Source organism: Halyomorpha halys, unplaced genomic scaffold, assembly GCF_000696795.3.
Source record: "Halyomorpha halys isolate HHAL.00 unplaced genomic scaffold, Hhal_1.1 Scaffold157.1, whole genome shotgun sequence".
In the NCBI taxonomy this organism is placed as follows: domain Eukaryota; kingdom Metazoa; phylum Arthropoda; class Insecta; order Hemiptera; family Pentatomidae; genus Halyomorpha; species Halyomorpha halys.
The window spans coordinates 121,313-140,594 of record NW_027114029.1 but is presented as its reverse complement, the minus strand read 5'-3'; the positions used below and the strand labels follow the sequence as shown (position 1 = coordinate 140,594).

Genomic DNA, 19,282 nt, shown 5'->3' with positions numbered 1-19,282 from the left:
AATTTTAAAAATTTATTATTTTTATTTTTTCTCGCCCTTCTATTAATTGTTTATTTCAAACAAAACTATATGTATACATAATAACACATAACACATAATAAACATAAATTTCCTTTCTTAGCTTAAAGGGCATATTAAGATAGGTTGTGGGAGTGGGATCCGGTGTGTGTAGGGGAGCACCATGATGATTACTGGGCGTCTATATATATAAAATAATAAAGTAATTTAATTTATTATTTGCACAAAAATTATTTAAAAACCTATTTCTCAATAATACAGGATCAGGGATCATGGAGCAATCTTTTAAATGAGCAATATAACGTTTTACTTTTAGAAAAGTAGCTATTTACTTGTTATGTGTTTAATTAACACTTTTTAACGGTAACACAATTTTAATGGCAACTTTTGACTATGAAAATTATCATTTTGGATTAAATCCATCATATTATCAACTGTGACTATCCTGTACAATGTATCTTATAAACATTAAGTATATTTGAAAGGAAGTTTTAACATAATGGGATAGATAGAGAAATTCCTTCCATCATCACAGCTATAAAGGCATTATAAAAATGGATTCAGGAATATAATATCGTAGGAGCATATTCTTAGAATTCAAGACGAAATGCAATTCTAATGGTATCCAATTCTGAACCACATTATCTCACCGGCCCAGATGTTGATCCGGTTTTCCCCCGGGCCGGTTCTGACTTGAAGATGAACCAACGCGTCAAGTACCTCTCGTAACATATCAATTATAACATAAAGATTAAGTCTTATAAATAAAATAACACGTCTCAATTGTTCGATTTGTTGGTTTTTCTTTGTTAGATGAAACTCTGATCCCATGTTTTTAAGCTATAACAATCTACAATCCGGGGCCTTAAAACTAAATTAAAAGCCTACATGTTCTATTATTTTTTTTGTAGGAAAGTGGTTAAAATAATTTCTACTAAACTTCAAATTACTGTTATTTACATTCTTAAAAAAGTTTTCGATATAAAATGGTGAGCGAAATAAATGTTTATTTTAGAAAGGTTAGATAAAGTAGCCCAATATCAGTTATTAACCTTGGAATCGGAACCATTAAACCTAACCCATAAAATATGCTTCTACAAATAAATTTAAAAATGGGTTTATTTAAAAAAATAGTATCACTCTTTAGGTGGAAACATAACTGCAATAAAATTTAAAAAATAATTTGCAACTAATTAATTTGATTAAGTGGTGAATTAGGTATTTACTTTTATTTTTCGCCTGTAGCTCATTAATTTTTTCTTGCGGAAAGGTTAAAGTATAATAAATTGAATGGAGTTGAATTCTGCGTTAGATGAATACCATAAATTAATAATTTATGTACATTTTTTCCGTGAAAACCACACTTAACAACCTTTTTTATTATTGTATAATTAAAAGTGATGTTTCTTATGATGTAATTAAAAGCTTATGATACGATATAATAAAGTATAATATTGTTATAACTAATCTATTATTTATTAGTCGGTAGTAACAGTAAAAAACAATTATTATACTACATAAAAAATATCATAACTATAACGGTCATATATATAATTAAAGTTCAGTTTTATTCTTATACAGTAACTTTCAACTTGAGAAATCCAACCTCATCCCGAAGACTGAACGGCAAGGCATCCTGTTATAAATTGTATCTATTCATATTATTTTCATATTAACTTCTCCTCCTCCATTAGAAGTTGTTTTGTTATTAACTTTTCTTTTTTTTTTTTCTCGCTCTCTCATCTTAAGAATTATTTATTTTTTGAATTCATTGTTCTTATTCACAATCGTTCAATATTTCTGGTGTTGTAAATAGGAGTGTCTTGCAGGAGAATATATTCCCCCATTGTCAATTGTTAAACCAAAAAAATCTAACAATTATATTAACCATGTATAAGGCCAGATATGGTATTCTCCGTCACTCGTTAACCCATCTCATCTCAGGAAAAACTTGCCAATCATCTAAATTCTAACTAAAAATATTATTTACTTTTCAGCCTCCCCCCTCTACAAATTCTTTTTACTTTTCCTTCAATATATTATCTCCCATCTGACCTTCACCTCTTTTTATAATCTAACTACTAAACCCCTCCTGATCTAGAGGTGCATACTTAAAATCTAGACTCGGATCTAACTCCTTCATAATTTGAAATCGAAGGGAGGTCCCGTCAAAATAACAGTATAGAAATAGCTGATGGTATAAATTTGCCATTATTGTCTGTTGATCAAAGCATTTAAAAAAATACATGTTGGAGACATGTCTTCAATAGTTAACATTTCTAGCAGTCCGAGCTGCTGATTTAGAATCGATGGTTGAGAAATAATTTTTAACAATGTATATTTATTGCTACTTCAATCGGTTTTTATTTTCTAATATCCGTTCTTTTATATTGTTTTTCATTTAACCGAAACAGTCGAAGCAATAAATTTATAATTCATAGTTTTATATTTCAACCTGAATATAAATATTTGCTTAAAGATATTCATGGTTAAAATATTACTTCCAATAAGCCAAATCTACTTGTACCTTGGCAACTTGATGGAAGAGACTCTTATAACAAGATTAAGAAATTTTTTTTTAATCTTTATTTATTGCTATTTACAACTGTACATTATAATACATTTAGTAAATCTGATTTAAGCTAAATGGGAGTGTTACAGGCGTGTAGAGAAACTACCCATTGGTTGCACTCTAATTACATTTTACATTAGCTGGTCTCGTAGCCATCTTCTTTTCAGGCGCCTCGAAGGATTGTCAGGAATGGAAGAGGATGCAAGTTTAGAAACTAGGGGGTTTGAGTGGTTAGAGAGTTTATAATGGAAGGAGTGATATCTGGTTCGGGCTAGATTGGTTACATAGGGAATATTAAGGTCTTTATGTATTATTTTATTTGTGACAAAGGAAGATTGAGGATTTTACGAAGGATTTTGGATTGTAAGGATTGAATACGAGAGGAATTCGAAGGTTTAGTGGAGCCCCAAAGCTCAACTCCATATGTCCTGATTGGCCTTATTACAGTCATGTAGATCAGTCTTTTGTAATGTGTTGGAAGTTTAGACCGTTGTCTAGTAAGTGCTGTAATAGTCGAAATCGGCTTGCAGTTTCCTGTCTTTTCAGTCTGGTGTGAGGATTCCAGGTTAATCGCTTGTCCAAATGTAGTCCAAGGTAGCGGATCTGTTCGACAGGGGTAAGAGTAACATTATTAACTGAAACTGTAGGGCAGTCAGTAGCTTTACGACGAAGGGTAAAGGTGATTTGATGGGATTTGTTCGAATTTATCTTAATCCTCCAATTACGACACCAATCTTCGAGGGCTGTGGGATTGGAGATTTTGGGATACAATTAATGGATTATTATTAACAGCGAGCACACATGTGTCATCGGCATACGTGGTGAGGATAATGTTAGGATTGGTTGGAATGTCTGCTGTATAAATGGTGTAGAGGATGGGACCAAGGATTCTACCTTGAGGAACACCTGCGGACTGAGAATAGAGGAATGAATAGGAACCATTGTGGTTTACCTAAGAAATATGTTAAATTTTAATGTATATTTCAGTTAATAATTAAGTGCTTAAATGCTTGGACTCTATTGGTTATTCACCACATAAAAAAATAATAAACTTTCAATGGAATCACCTTTCCAATAATGAAACAAACAGCTATATCTCGAGCTTAATCTGAAGTAACGTGGCAACCAATTTACTTCGCACTAGGAACCAGTGCGAAGCATTTTTCACCTTAGCTGGTAACTATCCGGTATTCGGGTAAAAGTCCTTCGACTAGTTTTTGCAACTTAGGATTGGAGACTTTTTCTATTACTAACAAATTATTATTTTTCCTTAGATATTGAATTTTAGGAAATAGGCGTACTTGACCATTTGGGGACCGGAATTGATTTATTTCTGTAGCATGGGGTGAATATAATTTGTGGACCTCCGGCCGATTAGTTTTTGGGACTGGAGTCGAATTTATATTTGAAACCCAGCGTTGGATCATTTTTGGGGCCCGGGGTGGAGTCATTTTTGGAATCTGGTGTAGATTATGTTTGGGGCCCGGGTCTGATACAATTTTTTCTTAGTTTATCGTAGAGCACCATAGCTGTTGGTAAGGTGAATAACAACTATCAAGCGGATTAATTTCAACATCAGAAATAATAATAAAAAAAAACAATACATAAGAATAATGTTTTCCGCCTACCATCATTACATTTGGTAGGGTTATGTTGCGACAGTAGACATTCAAGAGGTATACATATGGCAGTGAAACGTGGCAGTTAATGCGACTGTTTGTCCACTGACGTTATGTACTATCAACTATCACGTCAGGCCCAGTTCGTCAATTCTGTCATTGCTGTAACTATCAAACTGTTACACAATGTTAGTTGCTGCGACTTTTGTTGCAATAACTGACAATGCACAATTAGTCATTGTCAAGAAGTATAGATGTGATAGTTAACGTAACATTTACTTCATGTATTTCTTGTACTATCAACTATCACCTTAGCTAATGCAACAGAACAATCATACAGCTACAGTTATAATGATTCTCTGAGAGTGAGTAAAGTGGCGGGTATTTTATGGTTGAGTGAATCGGTAGCATAATTAGGAACATTAATCTTATGAATATTTCAATATTAAATGCAATTTAACAGAATTATGTTTTGCTTGGATATTTTTTTTTTATTTCAACTACATCGAGTAATTGGTAACGGTCAAGTAATGATTGGCGTTTTTATTAGATAATTGTTGGCATAAAAAATGATGCAATCCTAGATTTCCTAACACAATTTAAGTCATTTAATTTTACGGGTAGCGTATATATTATACATTTTTTATCATCTAGAGAGCAATGAAATATTCCCCTTTAAAATTTTATTCCTTTATATTCAATTAAAAAATATATATATTTCTAGAAATTTTTTTTTTTTACTTTTAAATTTTAAGTGTCGAGAAACTGTCGATACATTTGTATTAAGTTGTCTTGCAAGTCTTTTAACTGTCTGGAAGAGTTTACTTCCACAGAAAGCCTAAATTCATCGTCATCAATTGTTGATGGAGGTCTAGGGCTGGTTATCCAAATCTGTCACTAGTCAAAGAGTTTTTGAATCATCGGCGAACAGTCCATATTGCGGACAACTTGTCTCATGTCTTAAGTCTAAACTCATAAAAATAAGTACTCGAACAATGTGCAAATGATTTGAATAATTAATTGCAAATGATTTGATTTGTTTTGAAAAACAAAACAGAAAATTAATAATGTCTCATAATAATCTGTAAAGATAAAAGTAGTAGCAACAAATGTCCACAAATATCAATTTTGAATTTCTGAACTAATAAAAATGGACATTTCATTTGAAATGAAGCTATAAATATAACCAAGAAAGTCCACCACTCCACTTCTCAGTAAGCTCTTCGGATCAAACTTTGAATGATCGGATTTGAGATTGTTAACCTTACATCAATGTCGTTATTCTGTCCATCTTTGGTGTTACTGTCATTCTTACTGTCATTCTGACTGGCCTTCAAACCAACTGAGCTTCCATAGCTATTATAACCTCTTCTAATAATTATTTACAAATTTTATAAAATACATACTACATATTTGACAATCTGTGACCAAAGATAGTACCGTAGACTGCGGTTACTTTCTTTAAATTAACTACTAGTCTATGGTACGTTCTATAAAATTTTGGAAAAATATCCCTGCTTTTCTGAAATAATGGCACGTGTAACAAAAGAAATTCATTTAATTTATTTTGGAATTGGTAGTATTCCATAAGAAACTATGTTAGAGTTACTTGACCACAACTATGGTAAAGTCCACGTCGAATACAAAATGATAAAAAAAACTTTTTCTTTTATAAAACTATTTAAGAAAAGCAACGATATGTGTAAATTAAAAAAAATCAAACATTATTATACTTTTAATATTGTTTTATTGCATTTTTAAAAAATACATTATAAATTAAATGCGTGTTTGAGCAAGTACTCTGTTAATTACTGCTAACCCTGCTATTTACTATACCTTTTCTAATTTATCAGGTTCAATATTAATTTTATCACCACCACCACCATCAATACAACAACTATTGTCTTCACCATTACCTTGACCTTCAGCATCAGCCTCATCCTCGTGTCCGTGATGACCACCTCCACCATGACCACCTCCACCGTGACCACCTTCACCAGAACCTTTTGTCAGTTTCGAAGCGGCCTCTAGGGCGATGGTGGCCAGGAAGGCACCAAAGCCGAGAGGGAAGCCCCTGAAGAAGAAGGTGAGAAGCCTCTGGCGATGTGTGCCCCATTCGCTTGGTAGGAACCGCCACACCTCGTTCCTCATCCAGGGGTCTTTGAGCCCCTTGGACCTCAGAGCATCTTGCACCGCTTGAAGTTCTGGAGCATCTTCCACTCTGTAAATCGTATAGGCGGGTACTTTACTCCTCTCTCCACCCTCTGCCATTTTCACTAACTGTATAGTTCAATGGAGTTACCAAAACAATAATGATCACCTGGTTTATACTATTTGGCTTTTGTTTATAGAAATGGATAATTATCGCTTAGCTTTATTTCAAATGTTTATTGAATATATTTCTTTGGGATTGTTTCATTAAACTTATTTTGAAATAATGACTGCCGACATAGAAATAATCAAGGCTAGAATTTATAAACGATAAATCCAAAGTTTGTTCGTTATATTCAATTTTATTTTAAAAAGTCTATTATCTCTTTGAACAGTTTTCTAATTTTTTTTTTCTATACTTATATTTATAATAGTGATTTTAAAAAAAATATTTTTACCAACGCTTCAGAAATACTTTGGCTCTGGTCAGGCACTGAACTGTTTTATGGAATCTAAGCAGGGTTTTTTACGAAACCTAAGTAGGGTTTCAATTTTGGCTCAGTGTAATGAGCAACGTAAAGATTACATTTTATATATATATATAACTACTGAACGGAAATAGTTCTATTAGGGCTCATATTTTAGCTAATTTACTCTTCTTTAGATGATGTTCTGTTAGGTTTTCTAGTGGTTCCCTCTTCCTATGCTTGGCAGACTCATTAATTTTGATTGGTAAATATATATAGTTTTCAATGGCCACACCAATGTTTTCAATCGGCGCTAGTTCACTGTTAATAACCTTCTTAACTCTGGCTTGCCCCTTAGGGACTGGGTGTTCCCAGTTGGGTCTTTCGGGTTCGGTTCAGTGGTCAACACCAACTTTTAAAACAAAGAAAAACGATTTAATATAATATCTTCTTATTGCTGTAACTAGTTACTAAAGAAAAATAACTTGTTATATCGCACCATCAATAACATACATTAAAATAGATCTAAAAGAATTATTAAGTAAATTATTGTTTTAAATTCCAACAGTTTATTTAATGAAACACTTACGTAAATGTGTTAATTATGAATCGACTTGTGTTTGTTTAATTTGATATTAAGCAAACTCTGATTTGAAGTTAAAAGCTTCCTTTCTATTTTTTCGAATTATATTTATATTCATGATGCAATATGGATATTATATGAAACCAATATCTACCATATTATTAATATGGTAATATCTACTAATTCAAATTGACTAATGAAAGGACGTTTTATCTTCAAAATCTACTCATTTTACCAAAAACAAATATCAAAAGAATAAAATAAAGGTTTTTTAAGTTTCTGTTGCGTGGCATTTTATTCACTAAATAAAAAACAGAATCCACAATTATTCAGTACCAATTTTACCTTTAAAAAAATCTTTATTTCATTCTCCAGTTAATGGATTTTTTGAGTTGTGGCAGTTTTGTTGCAATATAAGTTCAAACGATGTCCGGTTAACTGCTGTTTTTTTTTTTTTCATTCTTATTATTTGTATTCCCAATTTATTTTTTAAAATTATTTAATTGATTATTCAAAAGACTTTGTATGATTTAATCACACGTATGACCTTGCTAAATGTTAACAAATCAGCTCGGTACTCAGATATCCTTTAACTGAAGTATTGGATCTGATGATTTCTTAGTAGTGATCTCAAAAATAATTAAAAAAAAAAGAAAAAAAAAAGGAGGTTCATTGAATGTTCCTAATATAAACTTATGTGCAAATTTAAAAATTACATGACCGAATGTCCTTATAAAAACTCGTACCGGCATCTTTGTAGAAACGTCTAAGATTTAAAATATTCATGGTCGAAGACATTCTTATACCTCAAGTTTATCGTTCAAGTATCGGTGGGTTTTAAAACGTAAAAGCATTAACTAAAATACTATCTGTTAGCAGCTAAGTACGGATTACAAGATTACAGGATCTGTTAGGGACCGTAGCACCGCTACCGAGCATAAAACTAAATTAACTAGTTAACGGAACCAGGGATTGCAGAACTACTGATTCGGAGGGAGCCGAAGCACTAATCTAGCTGATAGGCCTGAAGCACTCACATATTTCCTGAATATTTTTAAAAAATATTACATTAAAAATTTATTTTCAATCCCTCTATATTATCATCATATTTATCGAAAGTTTATTACTGAAATAACATAATACAAGGAAAACTTTAATTTTTGTTTTATCATTATTTATATTTACTCCAACGTTTATATTATACTATACGAACTTAATTATAGTCTAAAGCTCCTCTAACTTGTCGAGGTGAACTGGTTTTCTTGATTTAAAAACAATTTATCATATAGTTATATAGAAACATTGAAATATTTTTAGAGGAATATGTAATATATAAAATTCCGAATTTTTTCGTACTTTAATCGCTGTCATAGCGTTCACCCGATTGGGGCTTTTTGCTAAATGTTCAGTATTTTCCCGTGAGGGTTTTAGGCTATTAAAAAAAATTTTTAACAAAATTAAGCATTTTTGTTGCGTAGCTCAAGAAGTATACGTTTTCTTCACGGTTATTAAATGCCAATCGACTCTTCACTTCCTGAAGAATAACAAACAAACATCAATGTTTCCATTAAATGATATTATATTCACAGGAAAAAATTAAAAAAAAAAACAAAAAAAACAATGAGGATTTTAGTCAATTAAGTTTAAAAAAAATTGTTTAATGAAAATTAAGTAAACAGCTCTATTATATCTAATATTTTAATTAATTTACTTTACTTTAATGGATGCTCTCTTAGGTTTTCTAGTGTTGTTAATTGTTTTAAAACTATAGAGGTCCGAATGAAAAATCAATTTTTTTTTCAAGTCAAGTTTTGAAACAGCCACCATTTTTTATTCCTCCTAAATATACTTGGTAGACATAGTTCATCAATTTTGACTATTAATTATTCATAGTTTTCATTAAAGTAATAAAAAATTGGGGTGAAATTTTTCACTGGCCAGAGTTAGGGGAAAATTATTTGATTCACGAGGGACAATTACACTTGTATTCGTAAATTTAACATGAATAATCTTTTATTTAAAAAAAAAAATACGATTAACCTTCCGATTACTTTGTATTTGTGTATTTTTTACATGAATAATCTTTTATTCGAAAAAAGAAATACATTAACATTCCGAATACATTTTCTCAGAAGCAGAAAATGAAAATGCTATCGATTTATTTTAACTTTTCTGATTTCAAAAAATTAAGGGCCCCTTTATATATTGTCGGGTCTATTGAAAACTTAAAAATTATGTATCTTCGTAGGATTAGTAATGTTTATGATATTAAATGGGATAATCCCCCTTTTTTCCATCTCTTAGTTTGTTTTTTAATTTATATTTCTGCCTTCTATCTGTTATTATTTCCGCTTCCAATTATTGTCTATAACATTTTATTATTCTTATTTAGTTTTTATGTTTGCTACAACACTTACTTGACAAACGCTCTAAACTTCCCATTCACTACAAAAAATTAGTATACACTACAATAATCAGACCAATTTGGACATATGGAATTGAGCTCTGGGGCTCCACCAAACCATCAAATTCTTCCCGCATCCAATTGTTACAATCCAAAATCCTACGTAAAATCCTTGATGCTCCTTATTACGTCACAAATAAACTCATTCATAAAGACCTTAACATCCCATTCGTTGCAGATTTGACCCAAACCAGATATGCGTCTTTTTATTCTAAACTCATTAACCATCCTAACCCATTAATTCTTAATCTTTCATCCTTAACAATCCCTGATAATCCTCCGAGGCGTCTGAAAAGAAGATGGCCACGGGACCTTCTAGTTTAAATTAATGTTTGAAGTACCACCGATGGGTGGTTCCTTCCCAAGATTTTCAAGTGTATATGAAACATACTACATATTTACCTTGACATTGACTTGGCATCATCGTGAAATAAGCTATCGATATGGTTCTATAATTGAAGATTGCTTCGAGTATGAGATATAGCCGCTGAATATGCATGAAGCTCTCAGGTATTTCACCTGTAGGAGGAAGAGGGGTGTCCTTGAACCGAATGTTTTGTTCACGGTCCGGGGGAGTCACGATTAATGTTCCATAATTGGATCCCTTGGGGGGAGAGCAGGTGGATTTTTAAACGCTTCTCAGCCATTTTCTTAACATTTCTTGTTTTTGTTCGCGGCATATCTGCGTACTTTCAGACCTTTTGGTCCTCCGAGTTTGTGATTATATCCATTAATTTCAGATTAATATTACTCTAGAGGCGTTTTTAAACAGGTTTCTGGGTTCCTAACCTGGTATTATTGTGTTGGAAACAATCGGCTCTATAATAGGTAATAATTTAGTCTTCTTTATATTCTTTGTAGTAATCCTTTTTAAATCGAATTAAAGTTATTCCTCAGTTACTTGTTAATACTTTGACGGGGCCTAACGTAATTTAGTTTTACTCTTTTGCAATTACTGAAGTCTAAGGAATGTTTCTCATCCATCACCCCACAGTCGGGGAGGCTACATCCTTCAGACATCCTTTCCATTGAGAGTTGTTTGAAAAATATAGATATATCTATCAATATGTTTTTTAGGAAAGATTAAAACTTTATTCTAAAAATTAGTGTTGGCTAACTGTATTGGGCTGCTAAATACACTGCATGCTTATATTTTATAACTTATAAAATATAGGCATCGTAGAGTAACCTTATATATTATAGAAATAATGTATATATATATGTTATGTTTATATTTTTTTCTTACTTTATTTTTTTTAATCCTGTTTTTCCATATTTTCTCCTTTGATCTTACACATCTTTCCTCCCCACCCTCTTCATAAAACATAAAATATAAATAATAAAAATCTTAAATAAAATAACTTTTTTATTTTATTTCTTTTAAGGAATTTATTTTATACCCTCTATCCACTTCTTTATTCTTTATATAATCTGGACGTTTCGGGTTCTTCTGCCCACTTCAAGTTTTTATTTTTAATTTGTGGGCATGTTTCACTTTTAAATTTTAAATAATTTTTATATATTCCAAAATGAATGTGTCATATTTTTTTTTATTAAAAGATTTTTTTTTCATTAGTTTTGTTTTTAAAAATGTTTTTTCCTTTTAAATTATGCTTTTTCTGTTCATGTACATGGGCAAATTTCATTGAATTTTGGATATGTATATGGACAGAACGTTAGAAGTGCATTTTAAAAGGCAAAACATTTTTTAAAACAGCACTAATGAAAAATTAAAATATAAGCTTAGTAAAAAAAAAACAATAATTTTTCAATATATATAAAAATGTTTTACAATTCAAATTGGCAGTGTCCAAAAATTAATAATAATAATTTAAAAATGGGCAGAGGAGCCCGAAACGTTGTGATATTATAAAGAATAAAGAAGTGGATAAAGGGTATAAAATTAAGTCCTGAAAAGATATATAATAATGTTTTAACAAATTAAACCCTTTGGAACTTAGACTGTTGCATTAAAATTAATTATTTGTATTAAGATAATAATATACAGTCATAAAAATCTAAAATTTTCACACATAAGTATTATTAAAGTAATATCTTTAAAATACTCAACGATGAGATACATAAAATATAATTTACAATACGATATATAAAATATAATTGATAAATGCTGTAATAAATATATATAAAAGTGATAAATAGATATAAAAAGTAATCAATAATAAAAATATATACTTCCATTTAAAAAAAATATAATTTTTTTCGACATTTACATTAACTTTGTATTTGAGTATTTTCATGTTAATTTGTAAAATATCGCTATGTATTTTGGGTAGAGCTTTGACGAGACGAAATAAATTCTTTTATTACAATTAAGTCAGTTCAGGATCATTTCGCTAGGCGTTGTCGACGAGACTGTCTTGCTCCAGGGCTGGAATTGAATTTTCTTTGTTCTTCTGGAGTGCATCAACTGGAAGGTGCAATGCCTGATTAATTAGCCTGGGAGGTTTTTCCATGAAGAGGAACTACGATAGTACCTTGGTATCTCTTGTATTCAAGAGACCTAACTTTGCCTTCCGTACTTAGAGTTAATTATTTATCACGTCACCTGATAATGGTCATATTTTTTCACTGTTTCATTTATTTTTCAGAGTTTAGAACGCAATTATTTATTTTATTTTTTAAATTAATTTCACTCTACAGTTTCAGTATTTTTGTTTTTAATTAACTGTTACAATAGTTATTTGGTTAACTAAAAATTAAAATAGTATTTTATCATTAAACTCATTTCATAAGATTTTTCGAGAAATATTATTAACAGTTAAGTAAAAATGGCTAATTGAATATATTTTTGTTTAATTTTATTTTGTTTTTAAATTTTATATAATTTAGTAGGCGATACAATGTTTAATTGAGGGAACTACACCTAATAAATATAATTCTGGTTTGCCTTGCGGTGAATAAGATGTTCATGTCAGATTGGATCCCTAAAATGTTAGTTAACACTGAATCGATAGTTAGGCCGAAGCGTAGGTGTGACGATTTTGTCAAAATTGATCTACTGACCGACTAAACATTCAATTTAAAAAATTATATTTTCTTCGAAACCAATCAAATACATCCTCTATGATTACAAAATCAATATAAAGTTTCTATATAAATTTTTATTTTCTTGTTTTGAATTCTTATTCAAGTGTATTCATAAAAAATATTTTCTTGAACTACTCACTACTTCTCAGCTAATGATATTGATTAACAGGAATATCATAGTGAATTATAAATAATTATATTAGATACAAATCTATTATCAAAAAACATTTGTACATTGTTTTCATGGTCATGATTGAGCATTTTATTGCATAACACAAGATATATTGTCGGTGCAGTAATAAATAGAATTATATAATTGACTAGATTAATGTATACTACATGATTGGCAGCCACAGGCTATACGTTTTTACAGTTATAAATCAACATATTTTACTTTATATAATATGAAAACTGTAAAGGTTATTGCTCTTATCGGATAGTTGCAGAGCAGCCATTGTAACATATCAATCCAGTTACACTCATCATTAAGTATGGAATGAAACATTGCTCTTAAAGTTTCATTATTATCTTTTCTCACTTCATCAATATTTTTTGAATGATTGTACTTCCAGAAATAATTTCGTGGTATCTTAAGAGTGTTCACCTGAAGCCCGGTGGAAAATATTCTTCGTATCGACCAGTGAAGGGATAGATTCGATAAAATCGCTGTAACTTAGGTAATTCTCCTTTACCGAAGCCAGCTGGTTGGAAGGAAGGTACGGTCCTTCCATCTTCTCCTGTTTGATGTTTCGTTCCTTGTGTTGGCAGAAGCTCGTCATCGATCTCTTCTTTGTTCGAGTATTCCTCCTTATATATCTCCGCCTTGCCTTCATCTATAGCAACCGGTTTATCGTTATATTCCATTTCAGTTTGTTCCTCAAAAGAATCATCATAATTTGTCTTTTCTGGACCATCCCCGTGATCTCTAGAATGTGATATCTTACCTTTCGAGGCTTGAAATTTCTCCGAGCCTGTGTTATGAAATTTTGAAAGCGGCTCTGGAGCATAGTTTTTAAATTCTCCTTCTTGTGCAGTGACACTTGAATTGTGTGCTCTTGGAAAATAAGCATTTTCAATTGATGTCGGTGATTGGGAAGTAGAAGTTTCTGACGTATGGTACTCATAGTTCAGCAGACGAAACGGTGGGGTTGTGCTTACCCGATTTTCTGCTACTTTTGGCACAAGTGGTCTCCAGGAGTTACCACTGTAAAAAAACGGCTTCCGTTGATGATGGAAATTAAAATTTGTCGAACTGCTTGTATCCTTCAATTCCATATGACTATCATCAGTGATCTGATAAGTGCTTTCTGGGTGTCCTGTCGTGGGATCGGGTGTTGTTTCTACAAATGAATCATCCTCATTGGTGTGTTGGATACCCGAAGAAAAGTCACCGTTTCCCAAAGTCCTGGCATCCTCGGGACCGAACTTTGTGGTCACTCTTTGGTTCACTTTATCCAGCTCCAAGTACGGATATGGTAGGAATCTTGGTCTTCTGAAATCATAGCTCTGTTCATCTTGTGGCTCATGCTGAATTGTTTCTTGTGGTACTGTTGCTACAGGTACGAGTGTTGTAAGCTCAATACTTGAGTAGTCTCTATTACTTTCTGGCTTTTTGTGGAATTCCTCGGAATTTAATTCACCGAGATCGAGAAATTTTAAAGGTTTGTAGTTTTCCAAGAATTCTTTATGCCTTGTTGCGTCATTCTGTAAAAGGAAACCGTTTAGATCTTGCGCACTTTGAGGAGCGGAGTAGTAATCATTAAGCCATTTCAAGTGTGAACATTCTAAACAACTCGGAGGTGTGACTTTGAAACCGTACCACGGTGTATTCATGAAGACACTATTAGATGCAATATTCGAGTTCACTTGATTTGGTTCAGCTACTTCAACCTTTTCGAATTCGTTGGCTCTAAGTAAACTGAGTTGTTTTGTATTTTCACTGTCTGCATTTTCGTTAGACGGTGAACCATTATCGACAGCCTCACTTTTCGCGATCTCTTTTTCAGGATCATAATTGACGAAAAATTTGTTGAAAAAATAATCTTGTTGACTCGATTTGTTAGGCTGTGGCTCAGGTATAGGCTTGGAGTTAATTTTATATATGTGTGTTGTGAACGGTGCTTTGTTGTTTATACGGAAGAGCATTGAAGGATCGTACCACAGTTGTTTCTGTTGCTGGAGGGGTTCTTCATTTAACATCGGCTTATCTCCAGCGGCTTCGCTCATTACTCCAGCTCCAATTGGATAATATTTCTGCGTTGTATAATTTGGTTTGTCGGATTTTCGCTCTTGTGATTGATTTGGTGTTGGGATTCTTTTTGGTGGATTGTTTTGTTCTGTGTACCTGGTTTCAATTTGACTTTGTGTTCCTCTGTCGTGCCTATTTCCCTGGAAGTATTCCTGCAACTGATGCTTGTTGTGTGACCCTCCATACGGCATTGAAGTGTGTACAGGCTTCATTTTTTGAACTTCTTGATCTCGGAAAACGCTGTTCTCGTCCGGTATGAAGATAGCAGTTGACAAGTTTTTCATTCCCGTACTATATGCGAACACAATATTCTTGACCATATCATACTCTCCCTCGTTCTGAGAAGGATGATTACCGAAATATACATTGGCCAAACCTACATTGACAGCACAGAACACTATCAGACCCGTGGGTAACATCGTAAGGGACTGGCGATTGGAAACTTACCCTGCTCTTTATATCGTGTGCCGGCTCCTAATTAAACTGTATTTTCACTGCCCTCTGGAAGTAATTGATCGTAGAAACGGTATAGCTGTTCAAGGAGCGTAAATAATTAAAAATTGATTGACTGAAGAAACTGTTTGTATGAATTAATTACTGTTTATGTTTCAACCTCTATTAGGTGTATTTTCTACGAGGTAAATATGTGAAATATTCATTGCAATAGTCGTAATAATTATGTTGATTTACATATAAATAATGGACAATATATTTTTAATTGTTTTTCTATATTATTTGCATGCATAAGTATTTTTTTTTTGTTTAGAGTTTTAATTTTTTTCTTTAATAGCGCTATTACTTTCTGTGCCAACTCTCATTTGCGCTGGTATTTACTCAATTATTTTCACCTTTTAAAATTTTAGTATGTTTTCTACGAAATAAGAAATATGAATTTATATCAAAAACTATTTTTAATGTTTTTTTTTTGTTTTTTTTTCAGGTGAGTCTTCTTTTTGGCTTTCTATTGGTATGTATAATTAAGTATTAATAAGTAATAAATTAAATTTATTATTCAAATTCATACATTATATTTTGAGTTTTGTTTGTATGTATTTGTTTACAAGTTAGCTATGTGTAACGTGTAAACAGTAATAAGAACTCTACACTACCAGGATTAGCTAACCATTGGTTTATCAACTCTGTTCCTATATATCCCTTTTATTTTAGTTTATCTGGCCAGTCTAATCGTAAGTTACGTAGTACATTGTAACATATGTAATAGTTGTAACTAAAGGTAATGTGGCCAGCATCGTTCTCAAAAGCTTTACTCTTAATTAAGGATTTAATTGGAAACACTTAACACCTGTACGGCCATGACCCATGAACTGTCAAGGTTTCAGTACTAATGTTTGTAAGAAAGTAATATTTTTTGAACAACGGTTGTGCAAGTTGATGTTCAATATCACGCCCAACCTACAATTTTTTCCCGCTAATTAAGGGGGACCCTTTATAGTACAAGAGCCCAAGAGGAGAGACAAGGCAGTTATCTCACTCCAATTTATGATTAATTTAATGAAAACTATGTATAATTACTAGCTAAAATTGATGAGTCTGTCAGTTATAGGTAGGGGGAATAAAAAATGGTGGCTGTTTCAAAACCTTAAAAAAAACATTAATTTTTCATTCGGAGCTCTGTATCTTAAAAACTAGAAAAAAGTAAATTTGCTGAAATATTAGCCCTAAAAGAGCTATTTACGTCCAATAGTTCTCGAGATATAGCTTTTTAAAAAGCTAAATTTCTTAAAATCTACTGAAAGATTAGTAGTTAGTTAATTTATTTTGAGAAATCTATATCTCAGGAACTATGTGACGTACAGATGTCTATTAGCATTCAAATTAAAGCTAGTTTAATGTACTATAATGTAGTTTATGATGTTTATCTTCGTAGGAGTAATAGTTTACATGAAATTTGCTAAAATAAATTGATTTATAGTTGTTCGGACAAATTTTCATTAGCCAAACTTATATTCATATATGAATATCATAAAAACAACTATCCCTACTAGATAAGTGTCATAAACTACTTTATAGGAAGTTAAATTTCCTTTATTTTGAGTGTTGGCAGACATATGTGCGTCTTATAGATCTAGAGATATATTTTTTCAAAAATCCAACATTTTATAGGAACAACTAGAAATTAACATTTTGTGAGTTTATTTTGTCAAATATCATAAAAACTACTTCTCCCACTAAGATAAACATTATTAACTATTTTATAGTAAATTTAACTTGCTTTAATTTGAGCGCTGGCAGACATCTGTACGTCCAATGGTTTCTGAAATAAAGTTTTTCATAAATCAAATTTATTGTTCGAACAACTATAAATCAATTTATTTTATGAAATATCATGAAAACTACTATTCCTACGAAGGTAAAGGTCATAAACCTCTTTATAGTCCATTAAACTAGCTTTAATTTGAGTGTTAATAGACATCTTTATGTGACGTAAATAGATGATAAATAGATTAGGGCTAATATTTCAGAAAATTTTCTTTTCTTTAAACAATGTTCTTTTAGATTTTCTAGTGTTTTGTTAGTTTTTAAGATGTAGAGCTCCGAATGAAAAATTAATGTTTTTTTAAGGTTTTGAAACAGCCGCCATTTTTTATTTCCCCTACCTATACTTGGCAGACTCATCAATTTTGACTAGTAATTATACCTAGTTTTCATTAAAGTAATCATAAAATGAGGTGAGATAACTGACTTTTTTTCTTCCCGGTTCTAGTACTATTATATTGAGACTAGGGCCATCCAAAATCGTCTGGGCCGGATTTGATCTCTACCTGGGAATAGCTGTAGTACACCTTAATCACTGAGCTACCCTGCTCTCTCCTATTGAAGAATTAGGTTTTCACTTAATAGGCTTGAAATATAGTATTATTAAAATAGTTGAGGTAAATTTATGTGCGAAGACACAAATTCTTGAGCTCAAAAAGTAAATTTTCTCCCACAATTTTCAAATTCAAGAATTACTTATCCTTGTTGAAATACAAGTGACGCTGTTAACAATCTTTTTTTTTGGGGGGGGGGGCAATCTCTAAATGAGTGGGTAATGGCTCCTTCGGCAGAAGTCAGATAAGGCAGGGAGCTAACACGTGTCCTACGCTAACTGATGTACCTTCTGGAATTTCGTAGACTATCTCACACTTCCAAGATTGTTCATTCTCTTTATGACATGTTCCCAAATTGTCTCGTGATGGTATTGTTCTTACCAAGACTCTCCGCCCAAGGACCTTTCTTATATTTTTTGTTACCGTTCCTGGGTGATAACTTATCATATGATGAGAATTGTGAGATGGTAAATCGAGATAAACCCTTAGATCTGTGTTGGTGACACTGGTCTTCGGGAGCCCATGATCTGCCAACGTATATTTTTCCTGAGGGTTTATTGTTATGAATATATTATGTATTGCGTTTCCTGATACATGGGTACTAGCTGAAGGGTTTTAATTGGTAAATGCATATTAAAAACAACTCATAATCCACTTTCAAGCTTCCCAATTATCAAATAATTTGCATGGGGAATTAATCCTTTTTCCCCAAGTCGGTAGAAAGGAGGGATATGGAACGTTTATTTCGTGGCGGTTCCACTGAATGGAAACTAGAAAATAATTTGGTTACGTGAAGGATAACTACGCCCCTCCCGTATGTCTGGAATGACCAGATGTGGGGAAAATAAAAAAAAAAGGATTAAGAGTCTTCAAAACTGTACTTCAAATTCAACGAATTGATCCTGTTCTTGCTTGTTCTCATCATTTGTTATCTCATTTTCTTTATTTTTTCTTAGGCTCTTTTGTTTACCTAAGTACGTGGACTTTGTGTTCAACCAAGCATTCTTCTTGTTTCTTCTATGAGGTTTTTGGTTATCTTTACTGATTTTTCGTCCGTTCTATGAATGAATGAGAAGCCAGTGAAATGGAGGACATAATACTAGCTAAAAAGATTGACAGCTCAGTTATTAGGTTAGGCGATAAAATATTTACAACCCACAGTTTAAAATTGAAAAAGTTTAGGAATAACTTTTTTTTTTCATTTATTGATATTTATAACTGTATAAAAAATACAACAAGTAAATTTGATCATAATTACATAATGATATGATACAGGATGTA

The 19,282-nt window shown here is 31.9% G+C and overlaps 2 protein-coding genes across 2 annotated transcripts in view; one reads left to right on the top strand and one right to left on the bottom strand.

The window, feature by feature from the left end:
* Positions 1-19,282, top strand: part of Atg16 (Autophagy-related 16) — a 556,547-nt gene that overhangs the window by 464,633 nt on the left and 72,632 nt on the right. The gene's annotated exons all lie outside the window — the stretch shown is intronic.
* On the bottom strand, positions 5,940-6,526 carry LOC106678718 (NADH dehydrogenase [ubiquinone] 1 beta subcomplex subunit 3). Its single transcript, XM_014417419.2, has one exon. The coding sequence runs from the start codon at positions 6,478-6,480 to the stop codon at positions 6,040-6,042; it is 441 nt and encodes a 146-aa protein (XP_014272905.1). The 5' UTR covers positions 6,481-6,526; the 3' UTR covers positions 5,940-6,039.